The 23,776-nt window shown below is 33.6% G+C and overlaps 2 protein-coding genes, 1 long non-coding RNA gene and 1 pseudogene across 3 annotated transcripts; 1 reads left to right on the top strand and 3 right to left on the bottom strand.

Annotated features, from left to right (window-relative positions):
• Positions 1-3,432: 3,432 nt before the first annotated feature.
• Positions 3,433-4,549, bottom strand: LOC18421543 (blue copper protein 1a). Its single transcript, XM_006826289.3, has 2 exons — positions 4,393-4,549; positions 3,433-3,770 (listed from the first exon to the last, which is right to left on the bottom strand). Exons 1-2 carry the CDS (start codon positions 4,547-4,549, stop codon positions 3,433-3,435), a joined length of 495 nt encoding a protein of 164 aa, XP_006826352.3.
• Positions 4,550-11,201: 6,652 nt separating this feature from the next.
• LOC148783010 (blue copper protein 1a-like) lies at positions 11,202-15,278 on the bottom strand. The gene is made up of 2 exons (XM_088861972.1): positions 12,039-15,278; positions 11,202-11,700 (listed from the first exon to the last, which is right to left on the bottom strand). Exons 1-2 carry the CDS (start codon positions 12,193-12,195, stop codon positions 11,375-11,377), a joined length of 483 nt encoding a protein of 160 aa, XP_088718098.1. The 5' UTR covers positions 12,196-15,278; the 3' UTR covers positions 11,202-11,374.
• Positions 15,279-17,634: 2,356 nt separating this feature from the next.
• LOC148783009 (uncharacterized) lies at positions 17,635-19,837 on the top strand. Its single transcript, XR_016052053.1, has 2 exons — positions 17,635-19,402; positions 19,637-19,837. It is a non-coding gene; the product is annotated as an uncharacterized LOC148783009 (long non-coding RNA).
• A 1,850-nt stretch (positions 19,838-21,687) lies between these two features.
• On the bottom strand, positions 21,688-23,296 carry LOC105421856 (blue copper protein 1a pseudogene; annotated as a pseudogene).
• Positions 23,297-23,776: the final 480 nt, after the last annotated feature.

Here is a 23,776-nt window from a genome sequence, read left to right as displayed (position 1 = left end):
GCGAGCTGGCATGAAATGCCCGAGCCAGCTCGGAGCCTGTGGCATACCCAGTTTGGGTCTAAGGAACCCCTGGTTCCCATCGGTCCTGCAGTTTTATTTTTTCTGTTGTTTTTTTCCAATTTTTATAGCTTTCCCTAAGGCCTCCTCGGGTCAGCTGGCTTTGTTGGGGTACCAGTTTTGATGGGTTAGTGCTCTAATTTATATAGTTTTGGTTCGGTGTGGCTTTCAATTTCCCCAAATTTAATAATTAAGTTGAATTACGAAAAGGAGGCAATCTATGACAGCCTAGAAAATTGGACATGTCTACATTTTTCATCCCCTTTTTTTATATTTAAGGGAAATTTATCAAATTATATGAGATGAACAGTTTTAACACTTTATTATTATTTTATTTAAATTTAAAATATCCATGAAAATTTCATAGTCAGAGTTAGAATAGTTGCAAATGGGTACAATGTTGAATTACTCTCTCATCAGTATTTTGATAAATTTTCGGGCCAGCATGTGTAAAATTTGAGATCTTTTGGGTCTTTTACTTTCTTTTGAAAAAAATTGTTTTTTTAATCTACATTCACACAAGTTTTTCATTCATCCCCAAATAGATTTACAATGTTTTTTTAATTTACATTCACACTAGTTTTTCATTCATCCCCAAATAGATTTACAATGTATATACAAGAGAGTCATAATTAAAAAAAATTGACGACCATAGAAACATGGTTAGCTCCACTCCTGGCTAGGCAATCAGCTTCCTCATTTGCCTCCTTATAGCAATGATGGATCTCAACCCGTTGTGATTAGAGAATGGGTCTTAATTTATGAAATAAAGATCTTTATCTCCAGGGGATATTAAAAGTTCCATTACTCCAACCTATCAGGTTGAGTTTCCTTCAATAATCTTTGTATCCTCCCGTCTAGACTTGATGCCTTCTGATAGCCCAGCCCTCGAGCTTTTGCCTCATTGGCTGTATGATGGCCATATGAACCAGAAAACATACATTGAATATCGTCTAATCTATTTCTAATTATCCCCATTAAACCCGCAGGTCCGGGATTACCAAAACTACTACCCTCAAAATTCAATATGATTGAATTTAATAGAGGTAGAAGCCAAGTAGCATGCATACAACTGGTATCAACATAACCCAAGGTTGCTTATGTGTCGTAAACCAGCCCGCGGCTATGGCCATAAAAAATCGTGTGCCCCTCTCTCTTGTTCATCTGGGCCTTTCCTTTAGTTTGTAGGACTATAGGGGTGGCAAAGGGTCGGGTATATATTTAAATATATTTCATATATTGGGATTATCGGACCTAGACCCAAACCCGAATAGTGTTCAGGTCCAAGATTTAGACCCACATTCGACCCCTCAATCCAATTTTTGGACCTATAACTAGACCCGCATTGAGTCTACCTCTTGGGTCCCAGGTCGGGTCTCGGTCCATTGCAACCCCTGAAGGACTGTGGGCTAACAATATCTTTTTCCTTATAGTGAAGGTATTTAGGAAAGAACTTGATATCTAGAGAATCTGTAAATTGTGCTACTAAACTCGATGTGGGAAAGTAGGAGCGTTAATAAGAGAAAAAACAAAGAGATGGAACGGGAGAGAATATTTAAGCAGCCCATGCACTAAGGGCCTGTGCAAGGTTGAACACTGGAGTAGTAAAAGCCAGGTGGAGATCACCTATTTGCATATAGCTAATCTCCACCTCAAATGCCCCTTCTGTAAATTGTATGGCTCGTGTATCTCTTTTAAGGATTTGTGGAATGCCACTTGTTCAAGGGAAATTTATCAAATCACTCAAAAAGAGATTAGCAATTCAACATTTTACACATTTGATTTAATTTTAAAATACCCCAAAAAACACATGATTTTGCGTTGGAATAGTGACATAGATAGAATGTTAAATAGTTCATCCCTTCTAGGCATTCCCTTTTTTAATTATGCATGCAAATTTACGGGAGCAAAAATAGAAGTGAAAGTCAAGGGGGTTTCAAAACAATGGCATCTTAACTTGTGCACAATTGTCACAACGGATATATGTCTGACCCAATTTTTTTGCCTTTGACTTTTTGGAACAAAACCAATTTATTAAAGTTGTTTTGGCTTTTTGGTATATTGTTATTCCCCAACTGGTTGTAATTTCAAAGTATGCAGTATGGCAACTACTGAACTTTTAGTGCAGGAACTGAACCCGGGTCTCTTAGGTGAGAACCGAGTATCCTAACCATCTAGACTACAACAAATCTTGTGGTTCCCTGCACATCAACACCATAATTGTTACTTTCTATAAGTGAAACAATTTATTTGCGATAGTTAGTAGCTATAACTATGAATTATGGGATATACATCTCAATATATCATTGTATGCCATGATAAATGTCTGGGTAGCATTTATTAGAATTATACACCCTAAGCGCTATAATTCGAAAGATGATGGTTATAAATGTATTATGGGTTGCTCTACAAGAGTAATTGGACCTTTGTTCTATAGGGGCCTCCTATTCGAGCTCCTAATCATTTCGTCACCACATGTTTGTAAAGTTTATAATGTTTGAAAGTAATTTTGTCACTAATTTGTGACCTTTATTATTATTATAAATTATTGCTTCAAAAATTTGTTTCTATTTTCAAAAAATCGATTTGGCTTCATTTATTTGAAATAAGTAATGATTTTGAGGTGGGATTGGGGAATGACGTAAAATTGTTATTAATCAAGATGCAAATGACCCATCTATTTGGGGGTGTTCTAGGCCATCTATCTATATACAGAAGTGATTTCCTTTGGAAGCTCCAAATCTGCCATCCAAAAATTATTCATATTCCCTATCTATTATGCATCAATTGAAAAGTCAAAACAAAAAAATTGATGATGGATCAACCCAGTGTCCTTAAAACTTGAGTGGACCAGTTGGTCCTAGCAGTTATTCTTCTGACCAAACCCCAAACAATCAGTCCCATGAAAATTGATCTTGGAAAAACACTTAAAAGTTTTTTAAATTTTTTAATGTATTTTATGGTTTTGGTTTTCAATGACCCAATCGGTTTGATGATCCATCCCACCACTATTGAATCGAAGAGTGACTGTTCTCTCTAGTTTTGAAATCACTGGATCAAACAACAACAAAAAAATATATTTTTGAATGTTACAAATAAAAATTATATATTTTTGCACAAAAACTCACATCTCTAACGCTAACTTCAAAATATTCCCAAAGAAAACAAATCGTACACATAAACAGAGCTAACTGATATATCAATCCAAGACAAAAATGTGTATTTGGATGAAGAATCTTACTTCAAAACGTTACACAAACAATACCATTAATATCAATGGCAACAGTGATATTAGAAAGAACCCAAAGTCACCCAAACCCATGACCCTCTTATTCATCATAGTCTAGAACCAGTATGGTTTGTCAAACATTACAATCAATTAAGGATGACAAGAAATGAGGCAAAGATGGCCCCAAGAAAGATGGCCAATCCATTGGCCATGTTTGTCCTTGCAGAGCTCTGTGCTGTAGGATTCGGGGTCGGCTGCATGCCCGGGGACATCGACATATCAGACACACTGATCTTCAATTTTTGGCCACCAACTGCACAATGTTGCCCAAAGGTGCAAATGTACCACTTGTTCCCAGGGGTAGCCAAGGTAATTTTGTCGTTCCCGGAATCCATTATCCCATTGTTTGGCTCCTTTGTGCAGCTTTGGAAAGCACTGCCGTTCACTTTTGCGACGTTGTGTTGGCCTCGAGGATAGTTGAATACTGCATGGTGCACATTTTGATGAAAATTAGTGGCTAATTTGATAAGTAAACGGTCTCTTTATATATTTTTCCATTATATAATCATGGATATTTTCATTCTTAGTTTTAGTAAATTTGTAAAATAGGATTGTATATTATAAAGTCTTTTTACTATTAGCACAAAGAGGTCACAATCATTTTTAGCTGTCTATCTTCAGGATTTTCAAGTATTTATATGTCACAATAAAATTTCGTATGTGTGTACTAAAAAATAGGGCGCAAAGAAAAAAATATAAAAACAATATTTTACAAGATTTTAAATAATAAAAATACCCCTGAAAAAGATTGGGGTAATATATATATATATATATATATATATATATGGTTGGGACATGTCAAGTTGACACTGACCTCGATTCTACCCAACTTGATAGGGTCCAAGTTGGACCCAAACCTAACTTGGCCAAGGTTGGGTCAATGTCAAATCGATCGAGACCTAACCCGTCAAGTCATTATCTAGGTAGACAAGACCTGTTTCCCAAACATACCTAATGACGCAATTTGTGAACACCTTGTACTAAAGGTAAATAGTCTCGTAGTATATTTTTTATAGCAAAAGCGCAAGGAAATTCATGGGACATACTCAGAGTGTCTCCAACCATGAAGTCTTTGCCCTCTGCCCAAGCATTGTAATCAAAGTCGATGGTCCATCCTTTATCTTCTCCAACCACATAATCAGTAGCCAAAGCAATGGCTGGTAGAAACAAGATGGCAAGGAGGAGAGGGAGCTTTTGGGCCATGGGAATTTTGGTTTTCTAGGGCTTCTAAAGCTCTCAATTTCTATGCCACTCTTTGCAACTGATGCACTGTCTATATATACATTATTGGAGTCCAAACATTGTAGAAAAACAAATGTTGACAAAAACTTAGAGCTAAAGAAAGGCCAAAACGAGGCCGCCTCAATACGGCATGGCGGATGGGCTGAGGCCTCAAAGGCTTTGTTTTTTCCGTTGTTTCTTGTATCATTATGTACTGTACACCTTGGAACTTAATTTCAACATAACTTTTATGGTTGAAGTTTCTATTGGGCCTAGGCTTTATGAAAAGAAAATAAAGTCTTACCTCAAATCCTCATTTGAAAAGTATTTTTGGTTTCGGAAATCTTCATGATGGCTATAAAATCAATTTTCAACACCGACAATACAATTTGAAATTAAAAAAATGGTAAAGATATTGCAGATCAGTGAACACTTATTTTTAGGGAGAAATTAATCTAAACTATTTTTAGAACTCGAGTTCCTAATATTTTTGCACACCAAGATGATCAATTTAGAGGGTTTTAATGCTTAAATTGCAATTTCCATGAATTATGCGGTGAGGCTTTACTTATTAATAGCGTTAACCATTTTCCTTCAATAATCTATTTGTGTGTGGATGTAGAGTACTCCATGAGGCGCATATTATACACTTACTTTTTTTTGGCAAAAACTAGTCAGGAGGATATTTTGGAATAAAAAACTTCGGAACCAACTTTAGAATCATTAGATGAGCATTTTAAAAAAAGAGAGGAGTTTTCAGTTCGTAAAAACTTATATTACTACTGTTCAAGAATCGGTTGTCTAATTCAATCTTAGGATGATTTGTTTTTTCTTATGAGAAAGTACTTTTTTTTGAGAAATTTATCAAATTAATCATAAGTGATTAATAATTTAACACTTTACAAATATTTTTTAATTTAATTTCAAAATACCCATGAAAAAACACATGGTCTTGGGTTTGAATTGTTGCAACTGGACAAAGTGTTAAATTAGCTATGGGTTTTGATAAATCCCCCTGCCTTTTTTTTTTTTTTTTTTTTTTGAGGCTGGTTGCTAGCTCGAGGAGATTACATCACAAAATTTTAGATCCTAAAATGCTCTTTAAATAGTGTTAGATGAAGGAGTTAGTGTAGTATATGCTCTTGAGGGAGCATACAATCTTTTGGCTTCATTTATGAAATGCTCATCTTCTATAATACAATTTCTATAGCCTATAAGGGACATTCTTTTTTGAATGTAAGATAAATATATTTTGTTTCTTTTTGTTTATTTAATTTGGAAAGACAGGTTGCATTGACCATATGAATATTATTGGAATCTACTTATATGAGGATCGATAATAAAAGTGAACGATTTGACTTTTTGGGTCTTTTTATTTTGTCACATATAGTGAAAGGGATTATAATAAGGGTGGTGCACTACCAAAAACTCATCAAAAGATGTAATTTTGGTGTTGGAAATTTGAAAGATGACCTGAAAACTAATTCTCATTTGATTATAAAATTTGAAACTCAATAAATGGTAAAGACCGAGCAGATCTAGAAACACATAGAAATCTCAAATCTTGATAATGGACAATTTAGATAATGTATTACAATATACACCATTTTTTGTACTTTACAATCTCTTTCTTTCCTACATCCACACATCTCGAGGTCGAGATGAATAATTAGAGGGTTTTTCACCATCAAAACAACAACTTTTGCTAGATTTTTGAGGTGTGCCTTTTTTCTACATTTTAAAGTTGCACCCTTATATAAACTTTTTCCTTATATGAAATATACTTGTGTTGATCAAGTAAATAATTTTGAAAGATTTTTTTAGAAACAAAAAAAAAAAGAAAAAGAAAAAGAAAGAAGAGAGTTATTTTTTTTAAAAGTGAATTTTTTCAAAATTTAAATTACATAATGCTATTGTTTATTGTTGTTTAGGGAACTTATCCAAATAATAACGGCAAGACTCGTATGACCACTATACATTCATTTTAGTGGGGTAATATCGGAGATACGATCAGCCTTTAAATTTCTCGTGATAAAGTAGGGATAAAATTATTTTAGGAAAATGATTGTCATAGTACTAAAAAAGAATATAAAAAATAGTTATAATTATTTATTTATTCTTCATTAATTCTCTTAATGAATATGTTGTACAATGCCCGTGCTACTAGCTACTTTGAAAAATATGCAAAAGTTTCATTTGAATCAGTTCAATATCTCTTGAATAGTCAATAAGTTCCGTTGCCTTTTTTAACTACTTGCAAAAGGTCACGTCCGAAACGATTTTGTTGGAAGCACTTTTCATTACCCTCTTTGCAAAAGTGACAGTGCACCAATATGCACATGTGACGGACCTTTGGAGTAAGTGCAAGTATAAGTACTTGTGACAACCTCAGTTTGCAGTTTTTTAGATCGGTGAAGCCCTCAATCTGATTGCACCTCTCTGTTCATCTGACATCAAAACTCAGGTAAACCATTGCTGCCGTGCTCCCTTCTGAAGCCGGATCTGAAAACCGTCTCTAAATCCAACTCTGAAAATGACATATGAAAATGGTCGATCTGCAACATTTGTAAAACCGCCACTGATTCGTGTTTCGACAATCTGATTTGTCTCTCTATCAAGTCGTGTTTTGACTCTTTGATTTGTTTTTGGATGTTACTGTTCTCAACTCCAAATCTAATATCCAACTATGTTTGTTGATAAGCTGCTGATTTTTGTCAGCTCTTCTAAGTGCGTTCTGTTTGATGATCAAATTTGTCGATCTTGTTTGATGATCAAGTTTTCCGTTACTTGATCATGTTTAATGATTGAGTTTTCCGTTACTCAATCCTATTGGATGGTGGAGTTTTCTGTTACTCCATCATGTGTGATGATCGAGTTTTTCGTTATTCGATTATATATGTTCGATTTGATGTTATGCGCGAGTGATGATCGAGTTTTTTTGTTACTCGATCATGTCTGTTCCGGAGGCCTGATGATTTGATGTTATGCGCGGTTGCTCTGTTCGAGGCGTCAGTTTATGAAGATTGCTGATTTGCAACCGCTCAAGTTTCTTCTGCTTTGTTTATAAGACCTGCTTTCAGTTTTTTCAAACTCAAGTTGCTATCTCTTAACTCATCTTGGGTTTGAGGGGGAGTGTGGAAAATATAGAAATCTGCAATTATTTTTTAGTAGAATATTTTCTTTACTTTTATGTGAATCCAAATTAGGAAGGTGGTTCATTGCATATGTGACTTTTTTTAATAGTACCCAACTTTTTAACCTTATAAATTAGGGCTCTTGTTTATATCTTGGATAAGCTTTGAAATACATCTTCCATAGAGGCTTAGGGCCCAAATATACAGACATACAGTTTTCAACAGAGATGAGCTTTTTGTCCGGTTTTCCATATTTTGTACTTTCCATATAGGGGGTAGAAATTAAGGGTGGGAATTGAGTGGGGTGGACCTGTGGACTTAATCAAGTCTGGTCTGGACCAAGATTTTGGACCCGACAGGTCAGGTTTGGGTCCATTTGACCTTGACCTCGACCCTGGTTGGGTCTAGTCCAGCTTAGATCTTGTGAGGTTAATTTTGATCCCCGACCCGACTTGACCCGGTATGTATCAGGATAAATACATATTAAAAAGATTAAGCATATAATATATATTAATATTAAGTTTATAATATAAAATATAGATTTTATTTTCTATATATTAGTTATTTATAGATTTGGCTGGGTCCAATTGGCTTGGACCCATCCTAAATAGGTTGGGTCCACCCAGACCTTACTCGACCTAACCCATTCCCATCCCTAGTGGAAATGAGCATGTTCTCGACTTTGCCATGTTCGATGTGGAACAATTGCTCATCTCTACCATCTATTTATATTTTTTTTTGGGAATGGGGTTGAGGACAAGGTTGGTAACACCACCCAGCTTCAGCTACCCCTTTGGTTTCTACTCCTATCAATTTGAAAAAAATGGCGACTGTTTCTAAAACATGGAGGGGCCAGCCTGTAATCCCCACTGAATTACTCTTAAAAAGCAAAAAAAAGAAAAGAAAAAGAAGAAGCTGATTTCACATTACACTTCATAAATGAAGCTACTTCGGCAGTTATTCAAGTGATTTAAAACGATGATCCATCTCAAAACTACCTGATTTGGATTGAGATCAGCAGGTGGGCGATTTTGGTATGAGGTAACTCAGAATCCCCCCAATTTTTTGGTTTTAATTTTTTTTTACTATATTATCACTCAGAAACCACCAATCCAGACCAGCTGAATCAGAATTGGCCCTACAATGATTCAGGGTCTGATTTTGATTTTTCAATCAATGGTTTATTACCATGTCTTCTTTTCCTGTACATATTCTACTTATACGACATGCTTTTCTGGTAAATATATTAATCATGGTTTTTTAATGTTGCAGTAACTCTCTTCTTCTTCTCTCTCTCTCTCTCCCGGTTTGTGGAATGAAAATGACTCGGGCCTTGGTCCCATTATTTTTTTTGAGAAATTTATCAGACTACATATGAGAGACAGACTATGTAATATTTTACCCATATTTTTAATTCTGAAAAGCCCATCAATATACACATGATGACAACTGAAAATAGGTAAAATATTAAATAGTTGATATTTAAGGGTATTTTGATAAAGGAAAATGGTTTGATAGGGCCGAAGCCCTATCAAAATAAGCAAAGCCTTATCTCATAATTCATCAAAATTACAATTCAATATTTGGAAACCTTTACATCGATCATCTCAGCTTGAACATATTAGTTGTGAAAATAAATTAGGATTCTAAACTCTAAAACTTGTGTATATTGTAGCAAATTATCTAGACCGTCTATTTCACATTATACATAAGTGTTCATATATCCACAAGATCTGTACTACTTTTTGAGTTTCAAGTTTTATTGCCAGTGTTAGAAATTGATTTAGATCTATTATGAAGATCTAGAAGAGGATTTGAGGCATGGCTGTATTTTGTTTTTATAAAACCTAGGCAATGTAGAAACTTCATATATTTTGGCAAATTTTCCTCTTTTTAAATTATTGTATTCTCCTTTCACGTAATCATACAATTTTTCCCGATCTATTGATTAGTTGCATTGCAGTTGTACTCAAATCAATTTAGTAGGTGTCTATAAATTAGTGCACTATATTTTAAATGAACCAGGATGCATTAGTAACAATTTCAATAATTTGACTCTTAATGCATTGCATGCTTTCTATGGTAGTTATTGCCCTTTGTATGTTTTTTCCCTTTTCATTTTTTTTTGACATTTTAACACTTAGGACTAGAACTTTTGATATCAACGTTGCGGCTTCATCACCCTTACCACCCAGGCCAAGGGCCGATTCCTGCCATACATTGTTGTCTCGGTGTTTGACTACTCGGTCCGAGTATCGGGTACTCGGGCTCGATAACTTGGGGAGCCCGAGTTACCCCGAGTTGGGTGTCCAAAAATAAGGAATTTATTTGATATATATATATATATATATATATATATATATATATATATATATATATATATATATATATATATATATATATATATATATATATATATATATATATATATATATATATATATATGTTTTCTATCTTTTGACCATAAATATTTATTTTCATATTTTCTCATCTTTTCAAAAGAATTCCAGCCACAAGTTGATTTCTTATAATATATTTTTTTAAATTACTTTTTAAGCTCATTTTGAAGTGTTTTTCTTAATTTTTCTTTAAGCATACATTTTCTAGTTTTTGGATTTTTTATATTTTCATAATTTCTTAACCTTTTTTTGCTGCTACAGTATTCGGCACTACTCGGTCCGAGTTACTTGGACTCAGCCCGAGTACTCATCTTGGGCCTAGACCTAGTAGTCGGCCTGAGTCGACCTTTCTAACAATTTGTTGTCTTTCTTAACTTGAACTGAAGTATCCTAATTACCATAATTATTCAATTTATGCATTTCTTAATAATGATAAAACTTGTAGAAAATAATTAAAAGAACATGCTTTGTTGCAATGCTACAACGAAAAGGATTGGATATTTATGCAACTATTGATATGCATACATCTTTGTTCTCGTATTACTGGTTACAGAATATTAAGTTGCATCCCATAAATTCTCGGCCACTCATCATGATATTGGAAAGAAATAAAGAGTATGGTTTCACAAAGATTTTCGCAATCCCGCTGGAGCATGCTGGCTATTTGCTCCCTCGGGTAAAACTCAATCCAATAGAACTTTTAGAACCCCAAAATTTTTGTGGACGCAACATCTTCAACCTAGTAATTGACCTAAAAAAGCAAAGTTACATTTCTGCACCCTATATATGCCTTCCAAGATTGATGCAAGACCATCTCATTTTTAGAAAGTAAGATCTAAGTGTTGAAGAGCTCAAAATCCAGTTTTTCATTTTTTTTCTTTTTGAAATTAATTTAGTGATTTTTAAGTGGATCCTAAAATTTCAGATCGAAGTGATCCTCCCTAGTAAGTCTTTCGCCCAAGGGATATGCTCTTCAGGGAGCACAGTATATGTGCTCTTCACCAAATTTTCTTTGGAAAGCACTATAGCATGGATTCAACCTAGATATATGCCCACAATTTCACATGTCTCAAAAAAAAAAGGCAAAAATTTCAATGTAAATGGTATAAAAAGATCTTCTCATATTTAATATGTGGAAGAATAACCTTTCATGAGCAAATCCTGCTTCAAATGGTAACACAACCAAAAGAAATGAAAGAAAAATAATAACAATGGACCAGTAACTCAAATATTCCCTTTCACTTGCACTCCATGGAGTACAAAAACCATGGCAACTAATTATTAACCACAAGCAAAGCTAGTGCCAAGATGGCCCCAAGAAAGATATCCAGTCCTTTAGCCATGTTTGTCCTTGTTGAACTTGAAGGGGCATTGGCACTAGGGCCCATGACCATGTCAGATACAGTGATCATCAGTTTTTGCCCACCAGTTGCACAGTGTTGCCCAAATGCGCAAATATACCACTTGTTCCCAGGGGTAGCCAGGGTAATTTTGTCGGACCCGGAATCTGTTATCCCATTGTTTGGCTCCTTGATGCAGTTTTCGAAAGCGGTCCCGTTCACTTTCACAACATTGTGTACTCCTTTTGGATAGTTGAATGCTAAACATGTGCCAAACAAACAGAATGTTACTTCAAAGATTCAGAGACAATTCAAAGAAAAGAGAAAGTCATGCATAATTGGGAAGCCCTTTTCGGAGTCTTCAACCGAATATTGCTATTTGGGTGACAAAGAGCGAGCAGATAACAATGTCATCGGCTGGCATCAACTATTTTTGTGAGGTCATAACTAAGTGTGATGCTATTATTGCCTCACTCTCAACCATATGAAGTGATCAAATGGTAGTGTGCCTTTGAAAACATAAATTATGAATGGGACTTATAGAAAGCTCATTCAAGAATAACAATTAAATGATGTTTCGAAAAGTTTGATAAATTACTCAGTGTGTCTCCAACCATGAATTCTTTGCCCTGAGCCCAAGCATTGTAGTCAAAGTTGATGGTCCATCCCTTATCATCTCCTACCACATAATCAGTAGCCAAAACAATGGCTGGTAAAACAGCAACGGCAAGGAGGAGGGCTAGCTTATGGGCCATGGAAACTAGGTTTCTAGGGTTTCCACTGCTTCACAACTCTTTGCAATTGGGTTGGGTCACCTTTGTGTCCAAGCTCCCTATTTATACATTTTATCAGGCCTAAAGAAAACAAAATTGCATATAAATAATTTAGAATAAAAAATACATCTAGGGTGGCCGTCTAGGGGCGGCATAGCACATATGGTTGATGCTGCCGGGCTTCATCGAGTCCTTGTATAGATTTGAATGGAAATGTCAAGGACATGTAAAGTATATAATATTTCATTAAGACTTACTAAACAAGGTACTCTTGCATACCAAAAGAATTTATATTCTTGCCGGATTGTACTAACCATTTACTCCATCAGGTAAAACCAATGATTTAAAAACCTCCAGATCGGCATGGAATCGCGGTTCCGACAGGGGAATCAGTCACTCCGTTTCGGTTCTATGCATATATAGCCAACGACTAAGTCTAGAAGGGAACCGACATTTCAACATAGTAAACCTATGATTCTTTATAGTAAAACAACGAATCATACTGCTGATTCACCGATCCAAACTAGTTATGGGTCGGTTTACTGTTTTTTCATGTGTTTTTTTTGTTGTTTCACTATTTATTCACATAGTAAAAAGGCGATTCGGACCAATCTTTGGGATGCCCGATTTGGGTCACTGATCCGTTTTTTAAATCATTGGGTAAATTATTTATTTGAAATATCATGCTACATTGACTATTCAAATATCATTGTAAGGACCAAAGGGAATGTTTGTTTGGATTGGAGTTTTCCCCTTGTTCACTTCGACCAAATTTTCTGTTTCTTTTGTGGCCTAAACTCCCTATAGGTGATGACAAATCGTCCATATGTTGTGGTTTTCTATTTTTTTCCATGAGACCAATTTCCAAAAAGACTAATTCGTTGGAGAAGACATGCCCTACCCATTTTTTCAAATATTTTAAGAGTTTGTTTTTCGAAGGTATTTGTAAAGTGGTGTTAATGAAAATGAAAACCACAACGTATAGAATAAGGTGCGGGGGTATTTTCATCTCGAACCCTAGCCCTTTTTTGTTTAGTGTGAAAGAAGAAAAAGTACTTTTACCATTAGATAGATAAAGGGTGAGGTTTGTATAGGGCCTAGGCTCTAAACAATCAAATTAGAGCCGATCTTCAAATAGTATCGAGAAATATGGTTTCAATACTGGAAGTTTTTGTGATAGTCTTAAAATATATTTTCATCTTTATTTATAAAGTTTAAAGCTTCAAAATAGTGTAGATCGACAAATCTATAAAAACTTGAAAATTTTGAAAATTGACAGTCCAAAAATACGTTACAAAATACACTATTTCCAAAACTTGAAATCAATTTTTTTCTCCTGTCCATGCATTTTGATGTCGAGATGATTAATTTGAGGATATTTGGGCATCAAAACAACCTCTTCTAATGAAATTTTTTACGTCGGCCCTAATTTGATCGTTTAGAGCCTCAACTCTATGTAATATTTTTCTATAGATAAAACTGTATTTTTTCACAAAATACCGCAAAAGTCGGAAAAGCATATGGTACAGTAATTATTGCCTTCCTATATAACAAACACGAGAATGAGGTATCTAAAGAATTCTTCATACGTGTACGTATTTCAAACTAATATCCTTTCCAAAGTTATGGTTTTTTTTTACACTTAAATTTTATTAATCAAACTATATATAGAGTTACATCACCGGAGAATTAGAATCCAAGAAAATACCCCTCTTTGCCAATCCATTTGCCGATTCATTTGCATCTTTACAGACATATTGAAAGGAAAAATCCATCTCAACACCGATGTCCCAAAGAAAAACACTTCCAAGATGGTTTCCTCTGTTAATTACATCACGAAAGAATCTCCTTCAACGACACAACACCAGCCCTCAAACCTTTTTCTCACCAATATCATGCATTGCAAAAGGCCTATAAATTCCGAAGTTATAGTTTTACTATCGTAGTTTTGCCTTATTTCCTAATAAGAATATACGGGAGGTTTTGTCCCATGTTGAAAATTTAAATGCACGAGGTGTATTTGACATGTCACAGCATCTCTTCTTCCTCATAATTGATTATTAAAATTTATAGATATTTTGGATTATTGTCAGCATCTTTCCCATTGAGATTTTCTTTTTCTTGGTATTCGAAGTTTCTTTTCCATTGCTTTTTCAAAGGTTAAGATTTTGTGTCAGATCTAAATGTCTTCTTGGTGACTGATATTTTCTTAGCATTACAATTATTGGTTCATTCTTTAAATTTGGTGGATCTCGACTCGAATATCTTTTATGGCTTTATTTATGCTCTAATTTACAACCTCCATGAATTCGTAGATCATGAAAGTAGGTTTTGGCGTTATTTTGGTGGATGGATCTTCTGAACATCTAATACCTATTGATGTAGGGAAGACGGAGGAAAAAAAAAAAAAAAATAGAAAACAAAAAAAAAATAAAGAGTGGGAGATTATAAATCTTTCTTTATATGTAAGGCAAAGTACTATTAAAATAAAAAAATCTCTTTACATGACCCACAAATTAATTTTATTATCTCTTTATCTTATTTTATCCACATGGTTACATATTTTTTTGCTTAAAAAAGAAGAAAAATCCCATAAAACCTAACCACAACCATATCCTAGATTTTTATCTATGCAAAAAGTTTATATAAGGTCTCATCCTTAAAATGTAGAATTAACGGTGCACTTAAAAAATTCATAATAAAAAGGTTGTTTGGATGTTGGAAAATCCTTTAATTAATCATCTCGACCTCGAGATGTATGAATATGAAAATAAAAAACAAATTTCAGTCAGCAAAATAATGTATCTTGCAACACATTATATGGACCGTCCATTTTCAAGATTTTCATGTATTTATAGATCTAGTTGATTTGCACTATTTTTAGAGTTTAAAATTTTGTAATTAGATATAAAAATAGATTTTCAATTGTCGACCAGTGTATCTTGAAATTTCATGTATTTATAGTTCTACTTGATTTGCACCGCACCCTTCGTCTATGTAAAATTAGATTTTATGTAACAATCCTAAACTTTCAAAAAAAGAAAAAAAAAAAGAAAAAAGAAAAAAAGGAAATAAACTTTTAATACATGATGATTCGTTTGAACATGATGGTGTTTAGGGACCTTCGCTACTTTTCAAAGCTTTTCGTTTAAAAGCTTTGTGTTTTCTTGCTCTTGCCCCGTCCACTAAAGGACGTGGGCTTTAGGTATTTAAAGCGTAAACTAACGCTCACACCTGTAACGTAATAAAAGCTTGAGGTGTTTAACGCGTAAACTAACGCTCACACCTGTAACGTAATAAAAGAATAAAATAATATGTTGGTAGAATTTAAATTCAGAGAGGTGAAGACTCCTACCTTAGAAAACTTTTGAGATTTTTTCTCTGGTCGAAACACAGTGAACTCCTCTCTCGAGCCGAATTTTTATCGGAACCTCCCTCTCAAATATTTGTGAGTAAGTGACATCATCTTCATGAAAAATAATCTGTTTAATAAAAATTGTGATATTTTATCTATGTTAGAAATATTGAATGCTGTAAATTATGAAAAATAAATTTATTTATTTTTCTTGTCTATTGTTAGAAATAAATGTGATATTTCTGCTTTTAGTAAAATTGTGACAGTTCTTGCTACTATTTTGAATATTTAGACATTGTAAAATTCATGTGCAAATGACTGCCTTATTATTTAAAAATTGACATTTTTGCAATTGATTATAGTATTGTTATGAAATGTTTATTTGTGGATTGATATCCCATAAATTGTGATAATTCCGTATTCTTGAATTTCTATAAGAGTTTTTCTATACATATTAAATTGGCAATTATGCTAGAATGCGTTTACAAACTGCTACCTTTCTAAATTTGAGCCCAAAATATTTGATTGGTTATTTTTGAAATGTTATAGAGAGTGACTGTTATTAATGGTTTAAGTGAAATTCATATTAATGATTTCAGTGATATGTTGAGTGCATGATATTGCTGCTTTCGAATGTTTAAAGAGATTTAGAAATAATTTAAGTATGCAAGTGGACTCATCTGGTTCGCCGGTGAGGTATAAGTGGACCTATCTGGGACGCCGGTAGGGATTAAGTGGACTCATCCGGTACGCCGGTGAGGTATAAGTGGACCTACAGGGATTAAGTGGACCTATCTGGGACGTCGATAGGGATTAAGTGGACCCATCAGGACGCTGATGGGGTATATAGGTGACCTACTTGGAACGCCAGTAGGGTATTTTGTGCAATCCATTGAATTATGCACTACCGTTAAAAGTGTTATAAGCATTTCAATTATTTGGATTATACTTAATTATGCATTTATTGAAAGTGAAACTGTTGATGCATTTCTGTTAATAGATCTCATTTTGGAAAATATTGATATCTTTCAATCATGATTATTTTTAGGATTATGATGATCACTTACTGAGTAGCCAAACTCATCAAACTATGATAAACATTTTTCAGGATAACTGCGGTTTCATTTGAGTGCTAGTCAGGATCAACTTTGGGAAGATATTGAAGTTGTGCTTAAACTTTCTTTTGTTACTTTTTAAAAATTCGCCATTGTAAATTTGTCCTAAAAAGAAATGTATATATATGTTTTGACTGTCACATCTCAAGAATATCAGTATTGTAAATTCTTAGGGTGTGACATTTTAATTCTTATATTCAATTGTCTAAAGAACAAAAACGACACAAGTACCGCATAAAAAAAACTAAAAACCTAAACAACCTCGTATAAAACTCCAATCTCTTAATAAATACTAAAAAAAATAAAAACCCTAATTGGATGACTCTCGGTCTTGTATATGTGTCGAAAGGGAAAAAGGTTGTTGTCAAATCAAACAAATAAGTGATATTTGAACGAATGGAAAAAGGTTGTTTCGCCATACGAAAAACATTCAAATCGATTATCTTGACCTCGAGATGTATAAATATAGAAAAAATTTGTATAATAAGTCTTATAACATAGTATCTGGACCGTCAATTTCTAAGATTTTTAAGTGGTTATAGATTACTTGATCTGAACCATTTTTTGAATAAAAAATTTTACAATTAGAAATAAAAATATATTTTTAAGCTATTATAATAAATTTTAATACCAAAATTACGTCTTTTGAAAAAGTTCAGAAGTGGGTCTTGCTTTGATTGTTTAAGGCTGCAACCTTATGCCAATGACACCCTTAAGTATTGTAATGTTAAATTATTTTAACACCACCTTTTAATTGGTGTTTATTAATAATAATTCCGTATTCTTGAATTTCTATAAGAGTTTTTCTATACATATTAAATTGACAATTATGCTAGAATGCCTTTACAAACTGCTACCTTTCTAAATTTGAGCCCAAAATATTTGATTGGTTATTTTTGAAATGTTATAGAGAGTGATTGTTATTAATGGTTTAAGTGAAATTCATATTAATGATTTCAGTGATATGTTGAGTACATAATATTGCTGCTTTCGAATGTTTAAAGAGATTTAGAAATAATTTAAGTATGCAAGTGGACTCATCCGGTTCGCCGCTGAGGTATAAGTGGACCTATCTGGGATGCCGGTAGGGATTAAGTGGACCCATCAGGACGCTGATGGGGTATATAGGTGAGGTATAAGTGGACTCATCCGGTACGCCGGTGAGGTATAAGTGGACCTGCAGGGATTAAGTGGACCCATCAGGATGCTGATGGGGTATATAGGTGACCTACTTGGGACGCCAGTAGGGTGTTTTGTGAAATCCTTTGAATTATGCACTGCCGTTAAAAGTGTTATAAGTATTTCAATTACTTGGATTATACTTAATTATGCATTTATTGAAAGTGAAACTGTTGATGCATTTCTGTTAATAGATCTCATTTTGGAAAATATTGATATCTTTCAATCCTGATTATTTTTAGGATTATGATGATCACTTACTGAGTAGCCAAACTCATCAAACTATGATAAACATTTACCAGGATAACTGCGGTTTCATTTGAGTGCTCGTCAGGATCAACTTTGGGAAGATATTGAAGTTGTGCTTAAACTTTCTTTTATTACTTTTTTAAAATTCGCCATTGTAAATTTGTCATAAAAAGAGATGTATATATATGTTTTGACTGCCACATCTCAGGAATATCAGTATTGTAAATTCTTGAAGTGTGACATTTTAATTCTTATATTCAATTTTCTAAAGAACAAAAACGATACATGTACCGCATAAAATAAACTAAAAACCTAAACAACCTCGTATAAAATTCCAATATCTTTATAAATACTAAAAAAAATAAAAACCCTAATTGGATGACTCTCGGTCTCGTATATGTGTCGGAAGGGAAAAAGGTTAAATCAAACAAATAAGTGATATTTGAAAGAATGGAAAAAGGTTGTTTCGCCATACGAAAAAACATTCAAATCGATTATCTTGACCTCGAGATGTATAAATATAGAAAAAACTTGTATAATAAGTCTTATAACATAGTATCTGGATCGTCCATTTCTAAGATTTTTAAGTCGTTATAGATTACTTGATCTGAACCATTTTTTGAATAAAAAATTTTACAATTAAAAATAAAGATAGATTTTTAAGCTATTATAATAAATTTTAATACCAAAATTACGTCTTTTGAAAAAGTTCAGAAGTGGGTCTTGCTTTGATTGTTTAAGGCTGCAACCTTATGCCAATGACACCCTTAAGTATTGTAATGTTAAATTATTTTAACACCACCTTTTAGTTGGTGTTTATTAACAATAATTCTGTATTCTTGGATTTCTATAAGAGTTTTCCTATACATATTAAGTTGGCAATTATGCTAGAATGCCTTTACAAACTGCTACCTTTCTAAATTTGAGCCCAAAATATTTGATTGGTTATTTTTGAAATGTTATAGAGAGTGACTGTTACTAATGGTTTAAGTGAAATTCATATTAATGATTTCAGTGATATGTTGAGTACATGATATTGCTGCTTTCGAATGTTTAAAGAGATTTAGAAATAATTTAAGTATGCAAGTGGACTCATCCGGTTCGCCGGTGAAGTATAAGTGGACCTATCTGGGACGCCGGTAGGGATTAAGTTGACTCATCTGGTACGCTGGTGAGGTATAAGTGGACCTGCAGGGATTAAGTGGACCTATCTGGGACGCCGATAGGGATTAAGTGGACCCATCAGGACGCTAATGGGGTATATAGGTGACCTACTTGGAACGCCAGTAAGGTATTTTGTGAAATCCTTTGAATTATGCACTGCCGTTAAAACTGTTATAAACATTTCAATTACTTGGATTATACTTAATTATGCATTTATTGAAAGTGAAACTGATTGATGCATTTCTATTAATAGATCTCATTTTGGAAAATATTGATATCTTTCAATCATGATTATTTTTAGGACTATGATGATCACTTACTGAGTAGCCAAACTCATCAAACTATGATAAACATTTTTCAGGATAACTGCGGTTTCATTTGAGTGCTCGTCAGGATCAACTTTGGGAAGATATTGAAGTTGTGCTTAAACTTTCTTTTGTTACTTTTTAAAAATTCACCATTGTAAATTTGTCCTAAAAAGAGATGTATATATATGTTTTGACTGCCACATCTCAGGAATATCAGTATTGTAAATTCTTGGGGTGTGACATTTTAATTCTTATATTCAATTGTCTAAAGAACAAAAACGACACAAGTGCCGCATAAAAAAAACTAAAAACCTAAACAACCTCGTATAAAATTCCAATCTCTTAATAAATACTAAAAAAAATAAAAACCCTAATTGGATGACTCTCGGTCTCGTATATGTGTCGGAAGGGAAAAAGGCTGTTGTCAAATCAAACAAATAAGTGATATTTGAACGAATGGAAAAAGGTTGTTTCGCCATACGAAAAACATTCAAATCGATTATCTTGAACTCGAGATGTATAAATATAAAATTTTTTTTTTATAATAAGTCTTATAACATAGTATCTGGACCGTCCATTTTTAAGATTTTTAAGTGGTTATAGATTACTTGATCTGAACCATTTTTTGAATAAAAAATTTTACAATTAGAAATAAAATTAGATTTTTAAGCTATTATAATAATTTTCAATACCAAAATTACGTCTTTTGAAAAAGTTCAGAAGTGGGTCTTGCTTTGATTGTTTAAGGCTGCAACCTTATGCCAATGACACCCTTAAGTATTGTAATGTTAAATTATTTTAACACCACCTTTCAATTGGTGTTTATTAACATTAAACAAAAAATTTCTAAGAATAGTATGATATCAGATTGCTCAATTTTCAAAAACCTTTTATTAAAATGTTATAAATACATTTTTGTGCAATGACTTTGCAATCTAAGTTCTACACATTTGGAAGGTGTTGTATTACTTCTTTTCATATCTCTTATTTTTCAATTAATATAATTTACTGTTTTGTAAAATGAGCGACTAACAGAAAATCGAACTCTGTTTCCAATAGGAAAAACAAATAAAGAAAATAGTATTCTTAAAAATTTGATGTAGTTGTAAATTATTTTTAATATATCCCATACAATATAATTCATAATTTAAATGTTAAAAATTTAGGAAGGTATCATATTTGCTTATTTTGATTGTTTTACATTAGTTTCACTTATTTTTAAGTATCAGTTTACATAAATTAGAACCTTTTGGAAGGCTGTATACCATTCATTTTTAAATTTTTTACTTTCATTGCATAAATATAATCATAATAAATTTATTAATTAAAAATTCAAAAAATTTGAGAAGATGATCTTCCGCTTATAATCCATTGACTTTGAAAATTTATAAGGAGAGCATCCTATTCTATAAGGAGAGAGATTGTGAAAACTCGTTTATCAAGACTCACACTATGCAAAGAATTAAACCAAACAACATCAACATCCTTTATTGTATAATGTTGACAACACATGCATCTTAAGAATTATACAAGTCAAGTATGTATATAAAAGAAAAGTAAAAAGAGACCATTTATTTTTGGAAAAGAGACACTAAAAACACTTTTGTCCATCAGATTTTTAAAGAGGTGGTTATTAATGTGTCATTGACTTGACTCAAGGTTCAGAAAGGAAATTGGAAATTCTTGAACTTTGAAATGCAATCCAAGACATCCAATATCGTATTTAATGTCAAAGAGTGATTGTGACCTCCTTGTAGCAATAGTAACCGGTGACCTCCTTGTAGCAATAGTAACCGGTCTCATGCTATTTGGTTCCGTTTTTTAAAAGAGCTCAATATCACATAATTTGGCCAATGATATATGGCAACGATAGATGTCCAGTTTTCCCATATCTCAAACAAAATATGCAAAAAATTTGCATTAATGGTCTTAAAAAATTGAAACATATTTAAAATTTAGAAGAACAATCTTCTATCCCAAAAACCTCCACCTAATATTCCACGACCAAAACAAATGATAAAAATAAATAAAACAATGGATTTACCACTAATAATTCCAATCACTACTCAAACTGAACCCAACATGGTTTTGTTAACCATGGGAACTAATTAATTGCGATTAGCACCACAAAGAAGATGGCACCGAAAAGGAGAGTGAGTCCATCAACAGTGTTTGATTTTGCAGAGCTTGTAGGCGCTTCGGCACCAGGAGCGAAAGCCATCTCAGACACTGTGATCTTCAGCTTTTGGCCACCAGAAGCGCAATGCTGCCCAAAGGTGCAGATGTACCACTTGTTCCCAGGGGTAGCTAGGGTAATTTTGTCGGAACCGGAATTCATTATGCCATTGTTTGGTTCCTTGATGCAGTTTTCGAAGCTGGAGGCGTTCACTTTCACAACGTTGTGTACTCCTTGAGGATAGGTGAATGCTACAGGTGCGAAACATGTTGAAAGATTAGGAGTTCGTATCTTGTTTAATGCTAGCACTAATGTTTCTTATAGTTCACTAGCATCATCCAAGGACTTAGTATTTAACAGTGTTACAAAACGTAGATTAGTGAGGCAGATCGTTCACCTACAAATCCATATCGAATCGCTAGATCAGCGATGCAGTTAGGGTTTGGATCGGTCTGGATCGTTAATTCAAAAAAAATTAAAAAGCAAACAATATAAAACAAAATTTAAAATAAGGACTTATGGGGTGGGGATTTAGAAAGGATCTAAAAAATATTTATATATGTTTGAAAAAAAAAAAAAAAAAAAAAAAAAAAAAATATATATATATATATATATATATATATATATAATGGGTTTTTTTTGGGGGGAATTGGTTTGGAACCCATACTATCATGGAACCATGACACTGGTATTTAGTGCTAGCACTTGAATTTGCTACTCTTCACTGTTTTTAATATTTACTAAACTAATATTTCCAGGTGGATTGTTAAGGAAGTGAGTGAATGAAATCTTTCAAGAAAATAAGATATAAGGTCACATGCGGTAAAGCGTAAAATTATTTTCACACGAAAGAATTCCCCCATATGAGTAGGTATGTGAGTTTTTGTTCACACTAATTGGCTGCCAATTGGTGTAAAAAATGCAAATTGATGTGTAAAAGACCCTCACAACTAAACACATAGGGAATTCTTTCATGTGAAAATACTTTCACAAAAATATTTTTACACGTACCAAACGTGTCATTTTATAAACGTTCGTGTCGACTTGATTGTAAGCGAAAGTATCTAATACTAGCACTTGAGTTTCTCATTGTTCCATGGCAGCATCCCAACCATCAATGTCAAGAAAGGATGGCCGGCATTTGTTGTTCCTCCACCCAAAGCCGGTAAATAGGCTTTGATGTGAGGATCATGCTCTGAAGGAAGGAACAACACACCCCAACCTCCCTTTTATGACTGGCTGGTCATCAAACAGTCGCATGAAGCTAGTAAACTGTAGGAAACTCAACATATGGGCACAAGCACCCAATGTTGGTCACTATAATCACTACAAAAAGCAAAATAATAATGAAATAATGGGTAGAAAAGTTCGAAAATTTACTTAGTGTGTCTCCAACCATGAATTCTCTACCCTCAGCCCATGAATTGTAATCAAAGTTGATGGTCCACCCCTTCTCATCTCCAACTACATGATCCTTGGCCAAGACAATAGCTGGTAAAACAACACTGGCAAAAAGGAAGGCAAGCTTATGAGCCATGGGAACCAGCTTCTAGGGTCCTTTGTTTTGGGAAAGTTCAAGAGATTTGAACTTGAGATACAGTAATGCTAATGTCCAGTGTCAACTGCTAACCACTCAAGCTCAAGCCCGATTCCGACTTCCTTAAACCTCTCAATTGGTTTAGTGTTTCTTATTATTGAGACGGTTCAGAGTTTCTAAAGCTTTGGATTGCTTTAAAGCTCTTCACAATTGATATGATCTACCTTTGTGGCAAAGCTCCTTATATATAGATTTTAAGAGAACATAGCAAAGCAAATTGTGCATAAATAATTTAATTTAAGATCAGGTGAAATTGAGGATTATATGCCGTCGATGGGCGGCATATAAGATGATGGGTTGATGCTTCTTCCTTCTTTTGCTCCCTTGCCACGCGCTTATTTGTATGTTCTCAAAACATAGCAAGTTAAGGTACACAAATATTTTAGTAAGAATATTATTAAACAATAGACTCCTACAAAT

This window comes from Amborella trichopoda, chromosome 3 (genome assembly GCF_054954075.1).
Source record: "Amborella trichopoda isolate Santa Cruz 75 chromosome 3, AtrichopodaSantaCruz75HAP2 v2.0, whole genome shotgun sequence".
Taxonomy (NCBI): domain Eukaryota; kingdom Viridiplantae; phylum Streptophyta; class Magnoliopsida; order Amborellales; family Amborellaceae; genus Amborella; species Amborella trichopoda.
Note: the sequence above shows the minus strand (reverse complement) of the source record. Positions and strands in the feature narration are given on the sequence as shown.